Source organism: Halyomorpha halys, unplaced genomic scaffold (assembly GCF_000696795.3).
Source record: "Halyomorpha halys isolate HHAL.00 unplaced genomic scaffold, Hhal_1.1 Scaffold448.1, whole genome shotgun sequence".
Lineage (NCBI taxonomy): Eukaryota > Metazoa > Arthropoda > Insecta > Hemiptera > Pentatomidae > Halyomorpha > Halyomorpha halys.
Window position 1 is genome coordinate 1,215,383 of NW_027107821.1, and position 20,077 is coordinate 1,235,459.

At 27.7% G+C, this 20,077-nt stretch overlaps 1 protein-coding gene and 1 long non-coding RNA gene across 2 annotated transcripts in view; one reads left to right on the forward strand and one right to left on the reverse strand.

Annotated features, from left to right (window-relative positions):
* The window catches only part of LOC136795479 (uncharacterized), a 35,373-nt gene that overhangs the window by 11,725 nt on the left and 3,571 nt on the right, over window positions 1-20,077 (forward strand). The window lies entirely within an intron of this gene.
* The window catches only part of LOC106682860 (diacylglycerol kinase eta), a gene marked incomplete at its 3' end in the record, with an annotated part of 25,364 nt that continues 7,506 nt past the window's right edge, over window positions 2,220-20,077 (reverse strand). Inside the window, 18 exon segments of the mRNA XM_067046181.1 lie at window positions 2,220-2,342; window positions 3,877-3,972; window positions 4,270-4,387; window positions 9,536-9,672; window positions 11,911-12,017; window positions 12,110-12,297; window positions 12,383-12,483; window positions 13,319-13,487; window positions 14,022-14,121; window positions 14,222-14,338; window positions 14,412-14,542; window positions 16,586-17,398; window positions 17,845-17,993; window positions 18,128-18,280; window positions 18,357-18,455; window positions 18,931-19,081; window positions 19,164-19,328; window positions 19,630-19,775. Coding sequence (XP_066902282.1) covers window positions 2,220-2,342; window positions 3,877-3,972; window positions 4,270-4,387; window positions 9,536-9,672; window positions 11,911-12,017; window positions 12,110-12,297; window positions 12,383-12,483; window positions 13,319-13,487; window positions 14,022-14,121; window positions 14,222-14,338; window positions 14,412-14,542; window positions 16,586-17,398; window positions 17,845-17,993; window positions 18,128-18,280; window positions 18,357-18,455; window positions 18,931-19,081; window positions 19,164-19,328; window positions 19,630-19,775 — 3,063 coding nt within the window.

The window sequence follows — 20,077 nt, forward strand, 5'->3', positions numbered from 1 at the left end:
TTATTTAAATTTTAAAACCATTCATTTATTTATTCTATAAGATTGTCCACAGTATAAAACACCACACCATATAACAAACCATTTATATTTGGTATATAAATGGTTTGTTATATGGTGTGTTTGTTATATATGTCCCTGAAGATGGCTAGAAAGGCAGAAACATTGGACAAATGAATAAATAAAGTGTTGAGACTGATTTGGATATAAAATTGATTTATTTAATAGACAATTTAATTTTGGAAGGATAGGAGTAAATTTTGTGAGATATCCCTGGTTTGGCGAATCATGATATTTTTCTGATGTATTGCTCAGATGGAAAGGGATGTTTGTTTATACTATGAGTCATAACAATAAACTGAAACTATTCAACATGTTTCATTATACTAATCAGCCTTCAACATTAATATTTTTGGAAGGAATCATGGAAAAATTTATGTGGATAATTATATATAAACTATATATATGGGTAAAAGTACATTTACATAAAGAATATGTAGTAAAAACCATTTAATTCTGGAACATTTTACTAATTTAGAGCCAAAACATCAGCATTAAATAAACAGTTTTTATTGTTGTTATTCTTAACCATCACCCCATCATTATTAACTAAAGTTAACTAATCAATATATCATAAAAATAAATGTAAAAATAAAAATATATTAAAGCATGCCAATTTCATGGAATAATTACATTTTTATTTATTCTTTATTATTATAGTTGTTTGAGAGTGGTTTAGTTTCTTTTTAAACAATTTTGATCTCTTTTCTCTCAACTTTATTCATTTTAACATCCGACGTTTCGACCTCTCAGGTCATTCTCAAGGATTCCTTATTCTGTCTGTATTCCTTTTTTATTCCTTAAAATTCACTAATGCTGGCTAATTGCCTTTGTCCCAATAATTTCTTCTATTAAATTATTTTCTAAATTTAAAACATTTTAATAACCACTTTCATGTTCATTAATAAACCCCAAACCTTTGGGGTTTATTAATGAACATGAAAGTGGTTATTAAAATGTTTTAAATTTAGAAAATAATTTAATAGAAGAAATTATTGGGACAAAGGCAATTAGCCAGCATTAATGAATTTTAAGGAATAAAAAAGGAATACAGACAGAATAAGGAATCCTTGAGAATGACCTGAGAGGTCGAAACGTCGGATGTTAAAATGAATAAAGTTGAGAGAAAAGAGATCAAAATTGTTTAAAAAGAAATTACATTTTTATTTAAATAACAGTTAGAAAATTACTGATACAGAAATAATTAACCCGCATAAATTTTGACCAAGTTATACAGTCACTAATAAAGTCATATTTTATAAAACATTATATGTCGAACTATTATATCTGCCAGTCAATTAAACTATAATAGTAGTGAAGCAGTAGCAGCACTATATTATAAAACTACATTTCTTTAAAATCTTTATGAAACTTGTGGTTGATCAACTATAATTACAAGTTAGATAAATTCATTTTGAGGGCTTAAATAGTAAACCAGTAAAACTTGAAGAGTACCCAACAATAATTTGAAAACAAATCAATGAATGAAAATAAACCGTGCTTATTTTGTTTAGAGCTAAATATCAAAACGATTATTTAAAAAAAAAAAAAAAAAGAAAAGAAACTAAAGTTAATTCTAAACTACTATAACAAAGATACATGCAATAACATTAGTGAAAGAAAGTGGAGCCATGCTTAAGTGAATAAAGAGAAATCTATTATAATGAACTTTTAAGTTAGAAGAAAAATAGTTAAGAAAAAGCCAATTTTTCCAAAAAAACATAAACAGCCATACAATGTTTTTGTTTTGTTTTGTTTTTTTTTCATTAAAGTAGTAAGTACCTCTTGAACACCCCAAGAACTGACATCTCTTGAAACTCCTTTTGGGAAATCTCCTTTTTCAGTTTTCTCCCTACGGAACTTCAACCAAGACAAACCCTTTTTTGATTTTCGGTCCTGAAAGGAGTGCTTCTCATGTATTTTGATTTGAGATAGGATTGAAAAAAAAAAAAAAAAAAGAAATGTGGCATAAAAAGGGAAAGGTATGATTATTTTTAAAAATAGGTAATTTATATTAGGGCAACAAACACACTACAAGGAGACATATGTATATATATGTACCATTAAAGATAGAATGAATATTATTTATAGTAAGTAATAAGTTACTGGAAAAAGACAACAATAACATTTTATTAATCTTCTTTTCTTTATCGTAAACTTACATCAGGAGGCTGCTGCAAATAAACTAGCGACTGGCCACATTCAGAAATATGGCACTTCCTCAGTTCACTCTCCATGTTAGTAATGGCATTACTTAATTGGGTTTCCAGCTCCGATTCCATTTCCTATAAATTAATAGTTGACAATGTAGAATAAACATATTGCTGCTTTGCTTGAACAGTGGCACATCTGACAAAAAATATTTTATTTTGTCTTTGACCTTCCACACAATACAATTAAACTTATTTTTTGGTCAAATGTGCCATTATTCAAGCTAAGAAGCGGTATAAAAAGTACACAAATATAAAAAATATATATTGAGAAATTTTTTAAAATAAAGTATTACATAAAATATTCAGACTAAAAAAGATGAGTTAATAAGAGAATTTAGAAGGCTACACAAAGTTGAATTAAGAGAGCTGCATTCCGTAAATATAATTCAGGTTATAGCATTGTGGCAACTAAGATGGGCGTGTAAGGTTGTGGGACTCAGTAACAAACGGATCCCTCCAATGTCAATTAGCACTGAACCAACAGGTAAACCGGGTAACTCCAATGGGTAGACCAAAACGTAGATGGGAGGATTGCGTTAAGACTGATTGAGTTCGGAGGGGCATCACTGGACGGATGGATGTAGAGAATGATTAGTGGTATTGGCATCGAATCTTTGGGTTCGCTGAGCCTTTATTATTATTATTATTATTATTATCATTTTGGAACATATATTTTGAAAAAAATGATAAAATATTCTTGAAAGTATAACTTCTATTAAATAAAATCTTTGTCTGTCAAATGATTTACAGCCATAAAACACATGTTTAAAATTTTGTATTTGTTCATCTTCACTCATAATAATGCATTTCCTCGATTTTATGTCGACCCACCATTTCAAACATAATTTTCAGAGAAAAAATATGGGAGAGTGAAAATTAAATTACCAATAAGAAATAGAATATTATATAATATAAAAATTATTATGAGGAAGCTCTGAAATTAGGACATACCTTTTTGTTTCAGCTTAAACTTATGTATGTAATTAGGTCAGTATTCTAAATTATTAATTATATGTACCAGTTACATCAACTAATCTTCTGTTTTGATTCAATATAACCTGTGTTTTTGTTCTCTACTCTCAGTGGAAGTATACTATTTTTCTCGAACTTATCATCCCTAATTTCATTTTAAACAATTTTTTTTTTATTGCATGTTGCAAAAGATTTTTCTCTCTTCAAAATGTATGATAATAAGTGAACAATTTTTATTTATCATTAGTATAAACTGTGTTTAGTCTCCCATCATAAAAGTAGAAATGAAAATAAACTACAAAGTGAGTAAGGAAAATAACTCAAAATTTCTGACGCCGGGCCTCAATATAGGTTGAGTCCTCATTTTACAGTAGTTAATTTCAGAAAAAAACTAAAATCATACTTTGGGAAATAAAGTATAAATTGAAATATATTGGTTACTAAAAGAAATTTTCATGACATTTAAAAGTAAATGGTCATAAATAAATTACGTAAAACATAACTCCGTATGCAAGCTATTTTATATTTCTACATTTTTTTTCATTGCTACATATTTTACAGTTGTTAGGAGTAATCCATTCTCTGGGTATAAATCAAATAAAAGATAATAAATTAAACAAAATATATAACTTACGAAGGAATTTGATTTCTCCTTCAGAAGTAAGCATGCCCCTTCGTGAAGCTCTTTTGCACTTTTAACCAACGACGTAAGTAATAAACGCAGCTCAGGCTATTAAAAATACAACATATATTTCAGATTGCCTAAGTATAAATAAAAAGTAGAAAAAAAAATTTACCAAATACATAGACTATAAAAATAACAAAAATATAGACTTCACATTATTGCTAATTAATGTTAGTTTTAAAATTTATTTGGAAATTATTTCTTATATCCATAAACAAAGTTTAAAACAAATTGACGCAAAGGGTCAGCCATGCATGAAGTTATACTTTTTATAATGGTTTAGGTTGAACATTATAAGAATAATAATTATGAAATTAACAATTAAAATTGATTAGTTCTTACCCCTTGTTGTATCTTTCCACTAGGATGAACTTTTTCCAGATTTGATGCTGTCTTGTCTGCCAATTCATAAACTTCAGCTTCTATAGAAGGATTTTTAATGATCAGTACTTTAACGCACCTGAGAAAGAAAACAAAGATATTAAATTTCATTACTGATATGATGATAACCTATCAGTAATGAAATTTAATATCTTTGCGCTATTATTCAACATTTAATTTAAATACTAAATTAAATGTTGAATAATAGCGCAAAGATATTAAATTTCATTAATTAAAACAATAGAATCAAATTTAAAAAATATATGAAGTGGAAAACATTTATTAATAATTACAGCTCAATTGACATAATAATTAACAGTTTAGAAAGATAATACAACTGCAAAAACAATTAATTTTAGAGCAAATAAATAATATTTATAAAAAAAAAAAAAAGATTATGACTCAAAGAATTTTTTTTTTTTGTATTCAACTTATACTCATAAAACATATTGAGGACTTATTTAAGTGTATTTGTATATGAATGTGTGTGTGTATATATATTTTTTAGTATGGTATACCCACAACAATCGTTTATAACACATACAGACATATTCATTAAGTTTCAAGAAAATTTAAGTACAGTTAATAGGAATTTAATTTTTTTTTTTTTTTTTCGGTTGGCTCTAAAGCCCTTGTAGATCAGTTCTTTGGCCACCTGAACCAGCACTCTTCCCACCAGCCTGTTTTGGGGTACTGCTTTCCAATATGCTGCATGCAGCTCTTTTGCATTTTTATCAATTCTGTCTATCCATCGGTTCAATAGGAATACCTTGAAATTTTTTGAAGTCCAAGAAGGGTACGCACCATGGCAAAAAATGTTTGGAAACCGCTGCTTTACATAATTGACATTACAATTCATTTTAATCTTAACTTTTAATTATTCTATAAATATAAATTTTATGTAACAGTAAACTTTTTTATAGTGTTACAAATAAAGTTTTGAAATAATACAAACCGGTGTATACAGACAATTAAAGAAATTTTCTTTTCATGGTAATGGTCACCAATTAGTAATTGTTACTCCTCATACATCTGGAACAGTTTATTTTTATCAGACTTCGCGTTGTATTTTTTTGATGGGAGAGGAGGGAGAGATAGAAAACATATTTATGTAAATGGCAGACTTAAGCTGTCACTTACTGACTCTCCATTGATTGGTGGTCTAAAGAAAAACCTGGATGTTCTTTTCAAATCTTGTATGTCATAATGATAAAAAAATTACCACATATTTCGTTAGAATGTTGTTAAAATTAAACAAAATTAGTGGCATTTTTCAGAACGGGGAATGTGGTTCAGTTTTTGGACCTATTTAACCCTAAAAATTAAGTACTTGCCATAATTCAGTAATTTATTTATAATCTTAAACTTTCTTGAAACGGGTTAATTATGTTTAAATAAATAAAATTTTATCCATTTTAGTTTCAAAATATTTTTATTTTATTTATAATTCCGATGTTTTGGTTTTAAAAATTTTGATTAAAATGGTAATAAACAAAAAATATAAAGAAAAAGATAAATGATCTCTTAACAACATATTCACATAATAATGCCATAATATTTATTTAGTTATCACATTTTACTACATATGCTTACATATTTTACTTTTATATTATAGTCTAGTCTAATAAGGTCCAGTCAAATGGGGAACACAAAGGGATATCGGTGGAATATTTTGCAGGTTTATTTTTCTATATTGTTTAGGATGCTGAAAACATATTTCAACTTTGATGCTTTATTAATAAAGGTTTATAGAAGAGTGAAGGGTGTGACTTTTTTCTTGAAATAATATAATTAATGTAATAGAAGCTTGTCAAATAGTGCATGGTTTTCAATTTATGTGCGAAAAAGAAAAACTTTTTTTTTTTTATACTTTTGAAAAAATTTAAAGCATCCAAGTTGAAATACATAATTAGGATCCTAAACAACATAGATAAATAAATCTCCGAAATATATCACCATTATGTATGTATATTAATTAAGGTCCGGTTTGATTTTTCCTCATTATTTTAGACAATTTATTATTATTTACAATTTATCTATGATATATATATATATATATATATATAAACATGTTAACTCTAAATATTATTTTAAATAATAACGCTCATTGTGCTTTAATATTAGTTCTAAATTAAAACAGTTCAGACCGACTGATCTATCAAACTGAGGTAAAAGATTTTTTAGGAGTGAAGCAAAGTTGATATTTGTTTTTAACACCTTGAGAAACCCTTTAATATGAATTTTTCAAAACATCAGAAAATAAATTATTTTGGCCCAAAATTTTTGCTATAATTGGCTCTTGATTTCTTTTAGAGAATCAAAAAATTTAATTAACTTCAATATGACCCCACCGACACTAAGCACACTAAGCTTGGCAGTGGTTTAGGGCTCTATAAATTGTACTAAAGGGTACAAATCAGATCTAATTAAAGAAATTAGAACCGGAGATATAAAATAAAAAGTTTGAAAAATTTTTCTTTATTTGAAACTAATATTTTGCATATATAATATTTAATTATGGGCATTAAATCTAACTTTTGTTAATGTAGCTAAAAAGAGGCTACATTCAACTTTCCAGGACTATTCAACAGAGGAGATATGAACTCTATTGTATGAACAATGGTCATCAAAATAAAAAAAAATTCTCCAAATAAATCAAGGTGAAACATTTCTAATTTTTACTTTCTTTGAGTAATGGTATTTGAGGGTTTCAGACTACACTAAAAGCGAATATAATTTGCTTTCTCCTGAGAAAAATTTTGTTTACCTACTTTATTGAAATCCTCATGAAATTTTTTTATATTTTTAATGAATAAAAAAAATTTAATAGAATCATTAATATATTTTTCTTATTCTTCAGAAAGAGACAATTTGAGTGGTATATAATAGCCGTGAAAATAATGTATACTCTCTGAGCAGTGTGCCAAAAATGTTTAATTTTGTTAATAACTTTTCTTTTACTGAAAAAATCAGGACAGCCTATAATTTTCCTGAAAAAATCTAGAACATTTAGTAAGGAAATTAGAACAGTTAATTAGCCGCATCACAATTGGATAAATGGTATGGCAGTGCATAAAGTACAAACAAACAAATATTGTTTTTTATATATTAGTAGTGAATTATTTATTATTTTAGATGTTGAAAATGAGTTAAAAAGCTTAAAATATTCAATATACTAAAGTTTTAAAGAAGTGTGAATGGTTTATCTTTTTCCTTGAAATAATAAAATTATTATAATCCTTGAAAAATAACAGATAGAAATTAAATTTTGAGCTTCTGTTTTATTAAATTAAAAGAGAGCATATTACCAACAATTTTATTATAATGATCATTTTGTTTGGAAACGTTAAACCGTTGTTAAAACGGTCTGTTTTAAAGCAAGTATGAATTGAAATTGTGAGGCGGAATGTAGGCTAGACAATTAGGACCCAAATTGATGGGACCCATTGAAGAAAGAGCGCATGATCGTAAATGATGCACCTGAGGATAAAAATTATAGAGTACAAATATTAATTTACTCTTCCTTAAAGTAAGTATAGTTAGAGATCTTAAACAAACAAAAATAAAAATGAATTTTTTTTAATAGCTTTTCTACATTTTTAAAAATATTTGTGGAAAAAATTGAGGAGGCGAACCTTAATTATACTCAGCATTCTCAACAACATGGAATTGCAAAATATCAAATCTTTCTAGGAAAAACACTTTCATGAGCCCCATTGCCTAAACTATTAATTTATTGTAAAAAATATTTAATTAACAAATCATTTATAAAATAAATAACTTTTAAACTATTGAGTCAAGAACACAATGAAAATTATCCAAAAATGATTGGGTTTTATTTCAAAATAAAAAGATTAATAAACTAAACTTTATTTTCAATGATAACATGAAGCAATTATAACAAAATGTAAGTTAGTCAACAAATCAAAAGTTCTTTAAATTTTTGGTATATTATAATAAATATAAATACTGAATTCAATAAAAAAAAAAAATAAATAAAAGATTTCTATAGATGTTAAATTAAAAAAAAAAAAAATTACAATTTACTTGTAACAAATAACAATCTAATATTCCATCAAGTTATAAGTGTTTGAATATATTTATATTCAAATATGATTGTTATCCACTAAGAAAAGAACACCTCCTCAATATAAAATTAAAATTCCATGAACAATCAATATCTGTAAAACAAAAACTACATTAATGGAAATAATTGTAAACTTATGAGGAAGAAGCAAAAATCTGCTATATTACTGATTATCAAAATATTTATCCTTCATTTTGTAAATTAATTCTATCCTAAATTGTGTTAATTCCTTAATTTAAATGAAATAACATACAGGAAAGATCTTATGATAAAGGAAAGAATACAAGATCATTTTCTCCCAAAATAATAGAATATAGCGCTACATGTAAACTCATCAGAGAGGATTCAGGTTGTTTTTAAATTCCTTTGATAACCTCTATAATACAATTTTGGGTTTTTTAGGAATGTCTGATGTACATATATTTTCTTTTCCATCGACTCCCTATGGATCAAGTGTGGTAAAATATAGAATACATGTTTTTTTTTAGTGGCTTTTTGGAGTCTCACCTTAATGAAACAATTAAACAATTTTTAATATATTTTCCAAATGAAAATGAGGAGAAAATACAACTTTGATAATGAAGCTCTAATTCTTGTGTTTTTTTTTTTTGTTTGTTTCAATTTGTCAAAGCATTATATGTATTTTATTTAATAATAAATCAACAATGAATACTTCACAACTCAACTCCAACTTCAGAAAAATGGTAGAATCCTTAGTTGAAAATATATTTCTGAATTTCCCCTAATGTGCTCTACTGTAATGGTTATCTTTCAATTCTTTTTATTTTTAATAATAATATAGTATATTATAATATTTTATAAATATACGAACATTGATACGAAATTTAAAGCAATGTTACCTTATTGATTAATGCATTTTAGGCTTAGTTATTTTCAAGTTACATTCTGAGAAATAAGTAACTTTAAAACAATGAAAGTACTACTAATGACAGCAAAGAATAAAAAATTACTATAATCGTATAGTTCTCAAGAATATCATTTAAATTTGAAAAAATAAATAAATAGGAAATAAATAATTTAGTACACTGGTCCCTAGTCCTATTGATTTAAAATGAATTCTGATAAACTCATGCATTCATTATTAAAAACAAAAATCATTGTTCAAAAAGTAATACTTACTTGACTAATGTAGTTGTAGCCTCAATAAATGAAATCAACATTTGCATTTCACTCTGAGATAAAGAATGGGGTAAAGGTGCTCTAAGTTTGCCCTTTCCTTGCTTTTCCTGCCATGACTTCAAGCTTGTCTCTAGAGCCTGCAAAACACATATCACACTCTTTTAAGTCATGAAAAATAAACACAAACCACTTATGATAAAAGCATAATTTTTTAGATACACAATAAATAATGTGTTATTTATGTTGGATGTTTACTTCACATTCATAGTAAAGCATATCTTAAATGATATGAAGAAATGAACATTTCCTGCCTGGGTTCTGTTTAGAGGGATGAAGATATAGGTCTTTAAGAAGATGGTTAGGGTGCTAGTCAAGAATAACTCAAAAAACGAATGAAAATATTTATAAATGATACGATTATTGTCAAGTGTAGATCCAATTTGAGGGGAAGATGGTCGGTGTGCTATTAGGGGAATGATGAACACAAATAAGTGAAACTTATTTAATATAAGAAAATGTAAAACTATGAAAGAATGCAAAACAAAAATCATTAAAAATGAAACAGTGCACTAGTAAATAATGAAAAAAATTGAAACTAATGTAATGAGAAATGTATGAAAGTCAAAAGAGGCAAGTAGTAAAGCAAAAAATAATAAGTGATAAGCAGAAGTAAATAACATATGTGAGGAAATGGGAATAGGAAAAGAATTAAAATGAGAAGGGGGTATGGTGATGAGAAGGAAGAATATTAAAATAATCAGAGTGTGGATATTGCGCTAAGAGTAAATTTCAACCAGCAGGGATGCTAGTACAGAAAATATGTTAGAGCCAAACAAAAACTCATTGTTGATAAAGTATATGACTAAGTGTACAGTGAGTAACAAAGAACAATACACAATAAGGTGGAAATATGACAGAAGTAATAAGAAAATAAATAAACATTAAAAGTAATAGTAGAGATAAAATTAGTAAAAGACAAATTAAATGAGTAATATTATACAAGTATAGAGAAAGACAAGACATTACCTATAGATATAGATGTCATAATTTCTTTCTTTATACTTCTCTTATATTACTCAGTAAATACAATTTAATTTATTTTTTTGAAGTGAGATTTCTTTACCAATGTTCTACAACTCAAGATAAAAAAAGATTATAGGAAGTAAATTGATTTCACAACATGAGATGAAACAGAAGTGGAGGGGTGCCAATGCTGATCAATTCTAGCATCAAAAATTTTTTTTATATTTTAATACTACTATTACAATATAAAAATTTTGCATTGTAATACAGTTTGTACCTATTAAAATTCTAAACCTCTGCTAGTCGGAGCTTAGAGAAGCAATAAACAATTCTTGCAGTGCCGGTCTGATTGAGTGAGCTCCTGTTATCTTATTTTCTCCTATTATAATATAAACATTTTCCTGCTAAAATTGACTGAGGAAATGGCTGTTCTATTCTAATTATTACTATTATTTTGGAACTAATGTTTATAAAATAAAATTTTAATATATTATTTCCAGAAGTTTCACTTCTGTCAGCGTGTTCCAAGGTGGCCTTTTTTTTACTTTTTTATCTCTCATTACTAATATTATTGGATTATTTTCTACTACTTCTGTCACAATTTTACTTTATTACACCTTGTTTTTTGTTACTCTGAAGAAGGACAGTATTGTGGACTGAAACATTAGAATATAATAAATAGTTTCTACTATTTTTGGTGTTATTCTTAACTGCTATCTGGACTATCTTCTTTATTTTCAATATGGCCAACTATTAATATTACAATTTAGTTAAATGTGGAGTTTTATGGAAACATGAATATTTTTGTATATTCGTTTACTGTAATATTTCCGTCAGATCAAGCTACTTATCATTGAATACTAAATAAAGGGTATCGATTCTTTAGTACAGAATAACATCAGGGCACAATGATGTTTGGTAAGTTGGTTAAAAAGACTCGGTAATGAAAAGTGTTTTTTACCTCTCTATGGCTGGCTCTGAATACTTATCACTGACAACCTTGATTGCTGTGAAACATCCAATTGTTTGTTTATATTATATTTTTTTTGTTATGATAAAATCAACTAAAGACTTACTTAATTAAATTGTTAGTACACTCAACTGTGTCAATTAAACAACTCTCAAAAAGGAACAAAAGAATTCAGAATAAAAGTATCTGTATAGACATATAAGTAAATTGAATTTCATAAAGCAAACATAATATACAGTATATATATTTTAAAATAAAAAATTTACTATTTTATAAATATTCATTAGCCTGTATATATTTAATAATTATATTTATGTAATGTTTTATAATGATTAAGTTTATTTATATTCCTAATATAAAATAATTTTGAAGAGATTCTAACCCTGTTTCTGCAAAGCATCCTCATTCTGTTCTTATGAATTATTCTGATCATGCCAGGAGGCTGGACCCAGGCCTCTCCGTCAACTTGAATAGGGACACCTTCATCACCTATCAATATATCATGTCATTAGAAAAAAAAAACATGAATTGCCTAAATACAAGTTTAAGAACAGATTTTTTTTTTTAATTTAAAAAATAACCTGTGATATTAATCTGTACAGTATGACATTGCGCTATCCTGTGGTGTTGAAGATTAATTAATCTCGAAGCTGCCATTTGTACGGAACCGAAAACAGCTACAACTTCTAGAACTTGGTCATCAACACTAGGGGCCAAAAACACTTCACCTTCTTTTGTACCACCCCAAAAATTAGTTCCTCCCATAAAACTATTCAAGGAAAAAAACAACACTGTATTACTTATGCAGTGTTAATGTTGATACTGAACTTAAAAAAAAAAGTTGCCAACCGTACCTGGGTATATTTAAAATTACAATCCCTTGCAAAGAAGGTAGAGGGATCCTTTGTCCATCACATTCTAATTGTACACGTTGTTCCAAATTTTTGTAGGTTTTCTGAAAAGAAAAATTCATTCAAACATATAGTATAATATTAAGCTAATCTCTTAGTTTTATTATTTATATTTGTATGTTTTATATCGAGGGCCTGAGGAAAAGTCATAAATCATTTCTCAGGACCACCACAAAGTAAATATTGCTTGACCCAGATGGGAATTGAACCTATAACATTCTGAACCAAGCACCCTCATCCCATCATGGTTGAATGTCACTTCCTCTTATCCCTTGTTAATCCAATCTATAATAAATTACATTTTACAAATTTCTTATTAATTTATTTATGCTTGTTTGAAGATTTAGTAGTATTGATTTGTAGATAGATATAGATTTAGTATTGTGATAAATTGTGTTTATACCTCACTATTTGTAATTGATGATAAGAGTGATGATTGTTTTTAAGAACTTTATTAAATATTTATAAGACCTTCAATATCGAGACAGTAAATAAATATTATTTGAATATTATAAGACCTTCAAATTGGGTAATTAGAAAAAGTGAACTCTTATCTTGATATTTAAATATATAATGAAAAACCTACAGTTGTAGCATATTACAGAAGATAGATATTGTGAAGTACCTTTGAGTAACCAGTTTTTTTAACCGCTTAGGATTAATAGAAATATTTGTTAATATATTACAGAAATATTTCTATGTAATATAAATACTAATAGAAATATCACAATTAATAATAAGAAATAGTTGTTTTATTTATGATCTGAGCAAACAACAAAATAATTCATATAACAGGAGTGCATCATTTTTCCTACAAATTAACTCAATAAATAAAATACTGTAAAAATAATAGCTTTTATTAAAAAAAAAAAAAATTACCTGGAGCCATTCTTTGCTTCCCAAAACTCCATACCACATATAATTTTTTGCTCGGGACCTGCACTTTTCAGGATGTTCCTCTCGTTTTTGATGAAAATCTAGTGTGATCTTAGCATCTATGCCAATTCCAAAATAGTTGTTCATCACACATTTTTCTCTAAATCCTTCACTAAAAAAAAAGTAAAAAAAGAGATGTATGAGAATTGATTAATAAAATTAGTAAATTTTGAATGAGAGCCAATTTTGATATTACTTTGTATTTGTGACTGAAATCTTTTAATTTTACCATAACAATTGGTTTATTTCTCTCATGAAACTTTTTCTCTTTTATAATAATTATTCAATCAACCATATTCTAAATTAAATTTACAAAATAACTTGGCTTTTCCCTCGAAATAAAGGTATTCCTAGTTCAAACTAGTATGAATAAAAGATGAAGTTTACTTCAATTAAATAACTTAAATACATAACTGTGGGAGTAGGTAGCTCATTGGTAAGACAATAGACTACAAACTCCAAGGACCCAGGTTCGAATACAGCCGTTGCAGATGATTATTATCTGTTACCTGTAGCCGTTGAGGCAGCCCTGTGGGTTCAGGAGCCCTCCCTTCATGGGTTGTAGCATTACAGATTCAATTTTTTTTTTTTTTTAATACATAACTGAATTATACGTTAAAAAAAGAAAATATACAATTATACTTACAGTAAAGTTTCTTGCGGATCCATTAAAGGTACTGCAGCAGCACATAAAGCATCAGCATTGGCCAAAAGAACTTTACTTACAAGCCCTGGACCAGATATATCTAAAAGAAGAGATTTCATATAATAGAAAAGATGCATCACAATCAGTTTAATTAAATACATTATAAGTTGACCTGTAAGAATAAGAAAAAATATGCTTACTTGGCCAAGTTGGAAGCCTAACTAAAGGATTAATAATTGGCAGTTTTTTTTCCACAATTGGTTTCACCGTGTCTGGAGAATCTGACTTAATCATCGAGCAGGGAGATGCTGCAGACACTGAAAGAATTCACTATCTAGATTAAGAAAATATTACTCACTTGATAAGTAACATTAATATTGTTTTACTAACATTTTCTACAACAGTCATAACTGAATCTTCTAGTGGGAGTGTCCTCACCAGATGGTGACGGTGGGTCTATAATTACTCTGGGATTTGTTGATTGACCTTCCATGGTTTCACTTCTAGTTAGACCATGAAACCTAAAAGTAAAGTTGGTCCTCTAAGTGTGCTCTCGGCTAAACATCAGGCATTAAGCTAGGGCTGCTAAAGTAGCACAAAAACAAAAAAAGATAGAAAGAAGGAAAAAAAAAAACAAGCACTTATGCAAAAACACAAATCTAATACAAATAAAAAAGACAAAAACAAATTAATGTATCATAACTTAAGCAAGCCAAAAAGTGCAGCATTCAGAACGTATTATCTAACAGCAATGTGCTTTACTCTAGATAAATAAAAAAAAAATAATAAAAAATTAACAATTGTGGGATTAGTGACATTTATATTTTAAAGATAAATTTTAGTTGTATTCTGAAAGCGAAATTATTCAAAACAACTTATTTGAATTATCTGAAAACTAATTACTTAATAAAACATCAATTGATTTGAACTCTGATGAATGGTTACATTAACAAGCAGTATTTGAAAAACTTAACAAGCTATATTCGGATCTCAGTAAGAAGAAATTAGTACTTGTAACGAGGAATGTTACTTATATATTTTTTATTTCTATGTTACTTATATATTATATATTATTTTATCAAATAAATGTTCCAGAACTGTTTTATGATTTAATTTTTTCCCCAAAAGATCAATGAAGACATTGATTGATGAAGACAAAAACCTAGCTAACTTTCAGCTCTAAGTTGATAAAAAAATTAAATTTTGATAGTATTTGGTACTTTTAAATTACCATTTACAAAAGATTTATTTTATTAATTAGTAAATAAGGTGTTAGTAGTACCTAGTTAAAGCATAATTTTAATTTTGAAGTTTGTTTTCATCAGAACCTGGTCTTCTAATTATAGTGATAAATTAATGATGATCTATTATTCCTGAGAATCAATGTTTCATGAGATAACCTGATCGTTTACATTAGTTTATTTAATGATATTTCTATCTAAAGATTTTTGGATTATACTAACTCAAGGATTGTGATGTCACTCTTCATAGTCTCCAAAGTCATAATGATTTTGGTTATAGTTAATTACAATAATATTATGGAAGAAGAAAAGACAGTATTTTATTACAACTAAAAAATGTTATAGATAAGAAGTAGCAGAAGTAGAGAAACAAGTATGAGAAATACAAATCATAGTGATCCATGAATAATCACACAAAATGGACAGTTTAGCTTGAAATGTCCACAATACACATTATGTACTAAATTTCTATTGTGATGTGAGCAAACATACTAATTAAATAGCAATAAAGATATAAAGATAATGTTAAATGTCCTGTATTTAATTAGGGGATAAGAAAATAGTTCTCTAAAATATATTCTGATAAAATTATCTAACAGAAACCAAATATTGAAATTAATTTTACCGAATCGAAATTCATTCACAAACTTCGAAAACTGACATTATGTAATAAATTTGCATAAAAATGCTGTGTTTAAAGATTATCATTCTTCTTTGAAGATATATTCAGTACCACAGAAAGCAATACTTCAAACAAAAAATAAATAAAGAAATAATACAAAAATAGCCTAGATGAGTTCAACATATTTATTTTAGTTTTCAAGCATCAATCCAAGATGGAATGTAAGGCTTGATACTATAAAAGTTACTACTGCTAACTGTTAATGTTATACATTCTTACCTATCAGATAACAATTCACAATTTAAATGATTGAATAAATTCGCCATAAGAATACAGCTAACATGTATAAGTTTGCACCATCACTCATTTTCTCTCTTTATACACATAGCCACAAATATATATAGGATATAAGAACAAAATATAATTCATGAGCAAATGTAAAAATAAATATTGTGATAAAAGCTATTAATAAAATAATTTGAAAATATCATTCTTAACCATTCTACAGTGAGTGAAATGTTTTGAAATACTGTGAGGCCAACTAAGAGGAAGATATTAACTGTTTAATAACAAATAAATAATGTAAATATAAGCAGTAATTACGGAGTAATCCGGCGTGCTATAAGACAGTTACTTGAGACAATATGGCAAAGTTGACAACAAAAACAGCTAGTTATACAAGAAAGGCTAAGACACTATACCATGTGTACCTCACTAGTTCTTCATCATCGGTCTCTGAAAGGGCCAAACTTTTTCTATGCCTATCTTGATGGTACTCTGTTAAGTACATTCCATCTGTGCTCCCTCGCAAATTATTATTGGAACCCTGTATTCTTAGCTCAACAACATCTAAGTAGGCAGAAGATGTAGATTCTCCACGGGAACGTTCAGAAAGTGTGTAATCATTATCTGATGATGATATTTGAATTGTTGGAATTTGAACTAAATCTTTCGCAGTTTCTGTCAAGTCAAGATCATCCAATGAAGCTAATTTTTTATGTCTGCATTTAATAGATCGCCTGGCAATATCATTGCCCTCAATAAAATGGGCAATGCTGCACTTCTTCACATTGTCTAAGCCTAATTCTCTACTAAAGTCATCATAATCATCATCGTCATCTGGACTGGTAGATATAAGATTAGTCGCATCAATATTTTCATAAGAACCTGACTTAGATTTTAGTGATTGTCTGTTTTTCCTTGAAAGAGTTCTGAAAATTCTCAATTCTTTCTTTTCTGATTCGTTGGAACCTTCTGGACTATCATCTGAAGCTTCAGATGAATCGATGTGACAGATATTTGCCAGTTCTTTACTTGACTTGAAGCCAGATAAGATCCCATAGGTTTCTGCTTCAAACCTTTCATCTGAATCGAGGGGAGAAGGTTCAAAACATAATTCATCATTTTCAAAAACCTCTCCTTTTTCCAAATCTTCAATAATCTCCTTTCTAAGCTCAACATCAACGACTACTTCTATAGTTTCACCTTGTACAAAATCTTCACAAGGTGGCACTCTGAAATATAAAATTAATTATCTATGAACGGGTTATTTCATGCTAAATTATACTTTTTGATAAATGCAATATTTCTCATTCATGGATAAAAATGATGAAAAAAAAAAACCACTTTGCTCAGCGAGTGATTACAGTTTCAATCATAGATAAATTATTAGTCCAACGATAATTATAATTTTTAATAAGTGATGCGTGGTTCATCTTTAGCATAATTTTAATTTTAAATTATTTATTACAATTTAATACTAATATTTATTTATTTTATAATTTTAGCAGGTTAAACTGTACCATTTATAATCTTAGCTTAATAAATATTAAAGTGTAGTAAGATAAACTAAACTTTGTCTTAAGCAGGTAGCACTCTTAAACAAATAGGTTTAAAATAAAAATTCTATATAATCACAGCCAAAATCATCATCTATAAGAATATTGTATAAAATGCTTACGGCGAACTTATACGTGATGCTGATGATCTTCGTGAATCGGCAAACTGGGTAGGAACAGGAAGGTCAAGAGTCAGAACATCACTTGTTGAGCAGTTCGAGTCTCTTCGAAGAATTGGCAATGGGCTTATCAACTCTGAACGGTCATTCTGCTAATGTAATTTCAATTTTATTATTTTACAGAATTTTTATATATAATCATGATTTAATTTATAAAATGAATAACTTTGGTTTAATTTAATAACCATAAAACAAAACATATTTTTTGCTAAATTAAATAAATTACCTTATAAGGTGGATCTAGGGAATCTATAATGATAGTTTCTGTTTCCCTTGGTATATTCTGTTCATCAATTACCTTTTCTGAATGCTCTATTAATTGTCTCACAGCTCGTTTCAGACTATTTGCACGCATCTTTAATTTTTCCTGCGTTGTTAGCTGAGACAATTTACTTCAATCAGAACGTTATAAGTTCTTGCATAAAGAAATATTATATATTTTCTAAAATATTTACCTTTAAATGATCAAGTTTATTTTTGTCTTCAATACTCGGAAACTGTTTTTCGTCTTTTTCTGATTTCTCTAGGCTATGTTTTTCAAAACCATCTTCCTCCTAAATATAGCAAAAGTATAAGTTGGTTGAGAATTGCAAAATGTGAATTGAAAATATAACAAAATGTTCCCTCAGGAGAATATTAAAAAATTATTATAATGATATATATATGACCTATAATATCAGACTTGAAGATAAGACATATAGAATATAAGTCAATTTTATTTTTTATCCTTGATCTGTAAGCCGTCTATAATTATGATTGCTTTGTATGCCTGATAATTTTGTTAAAAAAATTAAAAAATATATTGATCCATAATGAAAAAATAATTAAAATTAATTGGAAGATGTTGATAGAGAACATGGCAGATAGAGGTCTGACAGAAAGACTCTATTGACAGAGATGATTGAAGGGGGAAAATACTGGGTATGAGCATCTGACTAAGCTAATAAGCTGAATTAGCAACTACATAGGTCTGCATTTCTAGGAGCGAGTTAATAATAATGAATGCTAACTTATCAAAGGGTTTCTCACCAATTCCAATCCTTCTTCATGTAGAGTATTAAGTAACTGATCCAACTTCTCCCTAATTACTAAACATTTTTTGTTTAATTCATCATCTCCCTGACTTAAAGATATTTCAACAGCTCGAGTGATGAATTGTTTGACTGTTTCACATAACACTCTAATAATTAAAAGGAAAGCCATATGAGCATGATGAAAAAAATTAATAAATAAAAAAGTATGTATAAAATAACTGTACAAACTTTGCAGAAGCTATAATAGAGGGATGTTCATTTGATTCAAGAATATTACTAAGATGGAATACAACACTATTTTCACAGGCAGCCATGGCAGGAAGAAAACTACTAAATGAGGATTTTTCCTCATGGGATAAAGATAACGATCTTTCAAAAGTCATTATGCTCCACCTGAAAAATTGATAAATTCATTCTTCTAAAATAATGTTAAAGTAATAAAAGTTTCAATGCAATAATTTACTTAATTTTAAAAGAAACTGAATTTTTTTAAAAATTATTATATGAGCTGAGAATGAAAGTGACCTACCTACCACTTTCATTCTCATAGGCACATAGCATGCTATTAAGTGTGTTACTTTCAAGCCAAATGTGATTTATATAAATGACATTGTGTCTACTACTTTTTAACCAAATATAATTTATATAAATTACATAATTTTAAGAAAAATAGTCGAGAATTAGTTAATTTTACCTATCGAGCATTTTTGTAGTAGCTTTTTCATATTTATCCAAAAGATGAGAAAGGTTTGCATCATCGTCACAAGAAGCTCCCCAGCCAAGAACTCTAGCCAAATCATTGCCTGTACCTAGAGGAAGAACACCAACTTGACATTGGTTCTAGAAAAATAAAATATAAAAACATTAAAGATAGTAAAAATAATATCTTAAATTAAACTGAAATTCAATTCCTATGTAATATTGTTGTGCAAGCATAAAGTCAAAGAATAGATTATTCAAATAACTTTTTTAAATAGTATTTTTTACTTATTAGTAATTTGTTTGTTTCCTCCTATTAGTAAAGAGAACAATTGTTACAACTAAATGCAGATAGGAATAAAAATACATTTAATATACTAAGTTTACTAGTGGTGGGGTTAATAAAACATTTACCAATTTCTTTTTATATCCACTAATGAGCT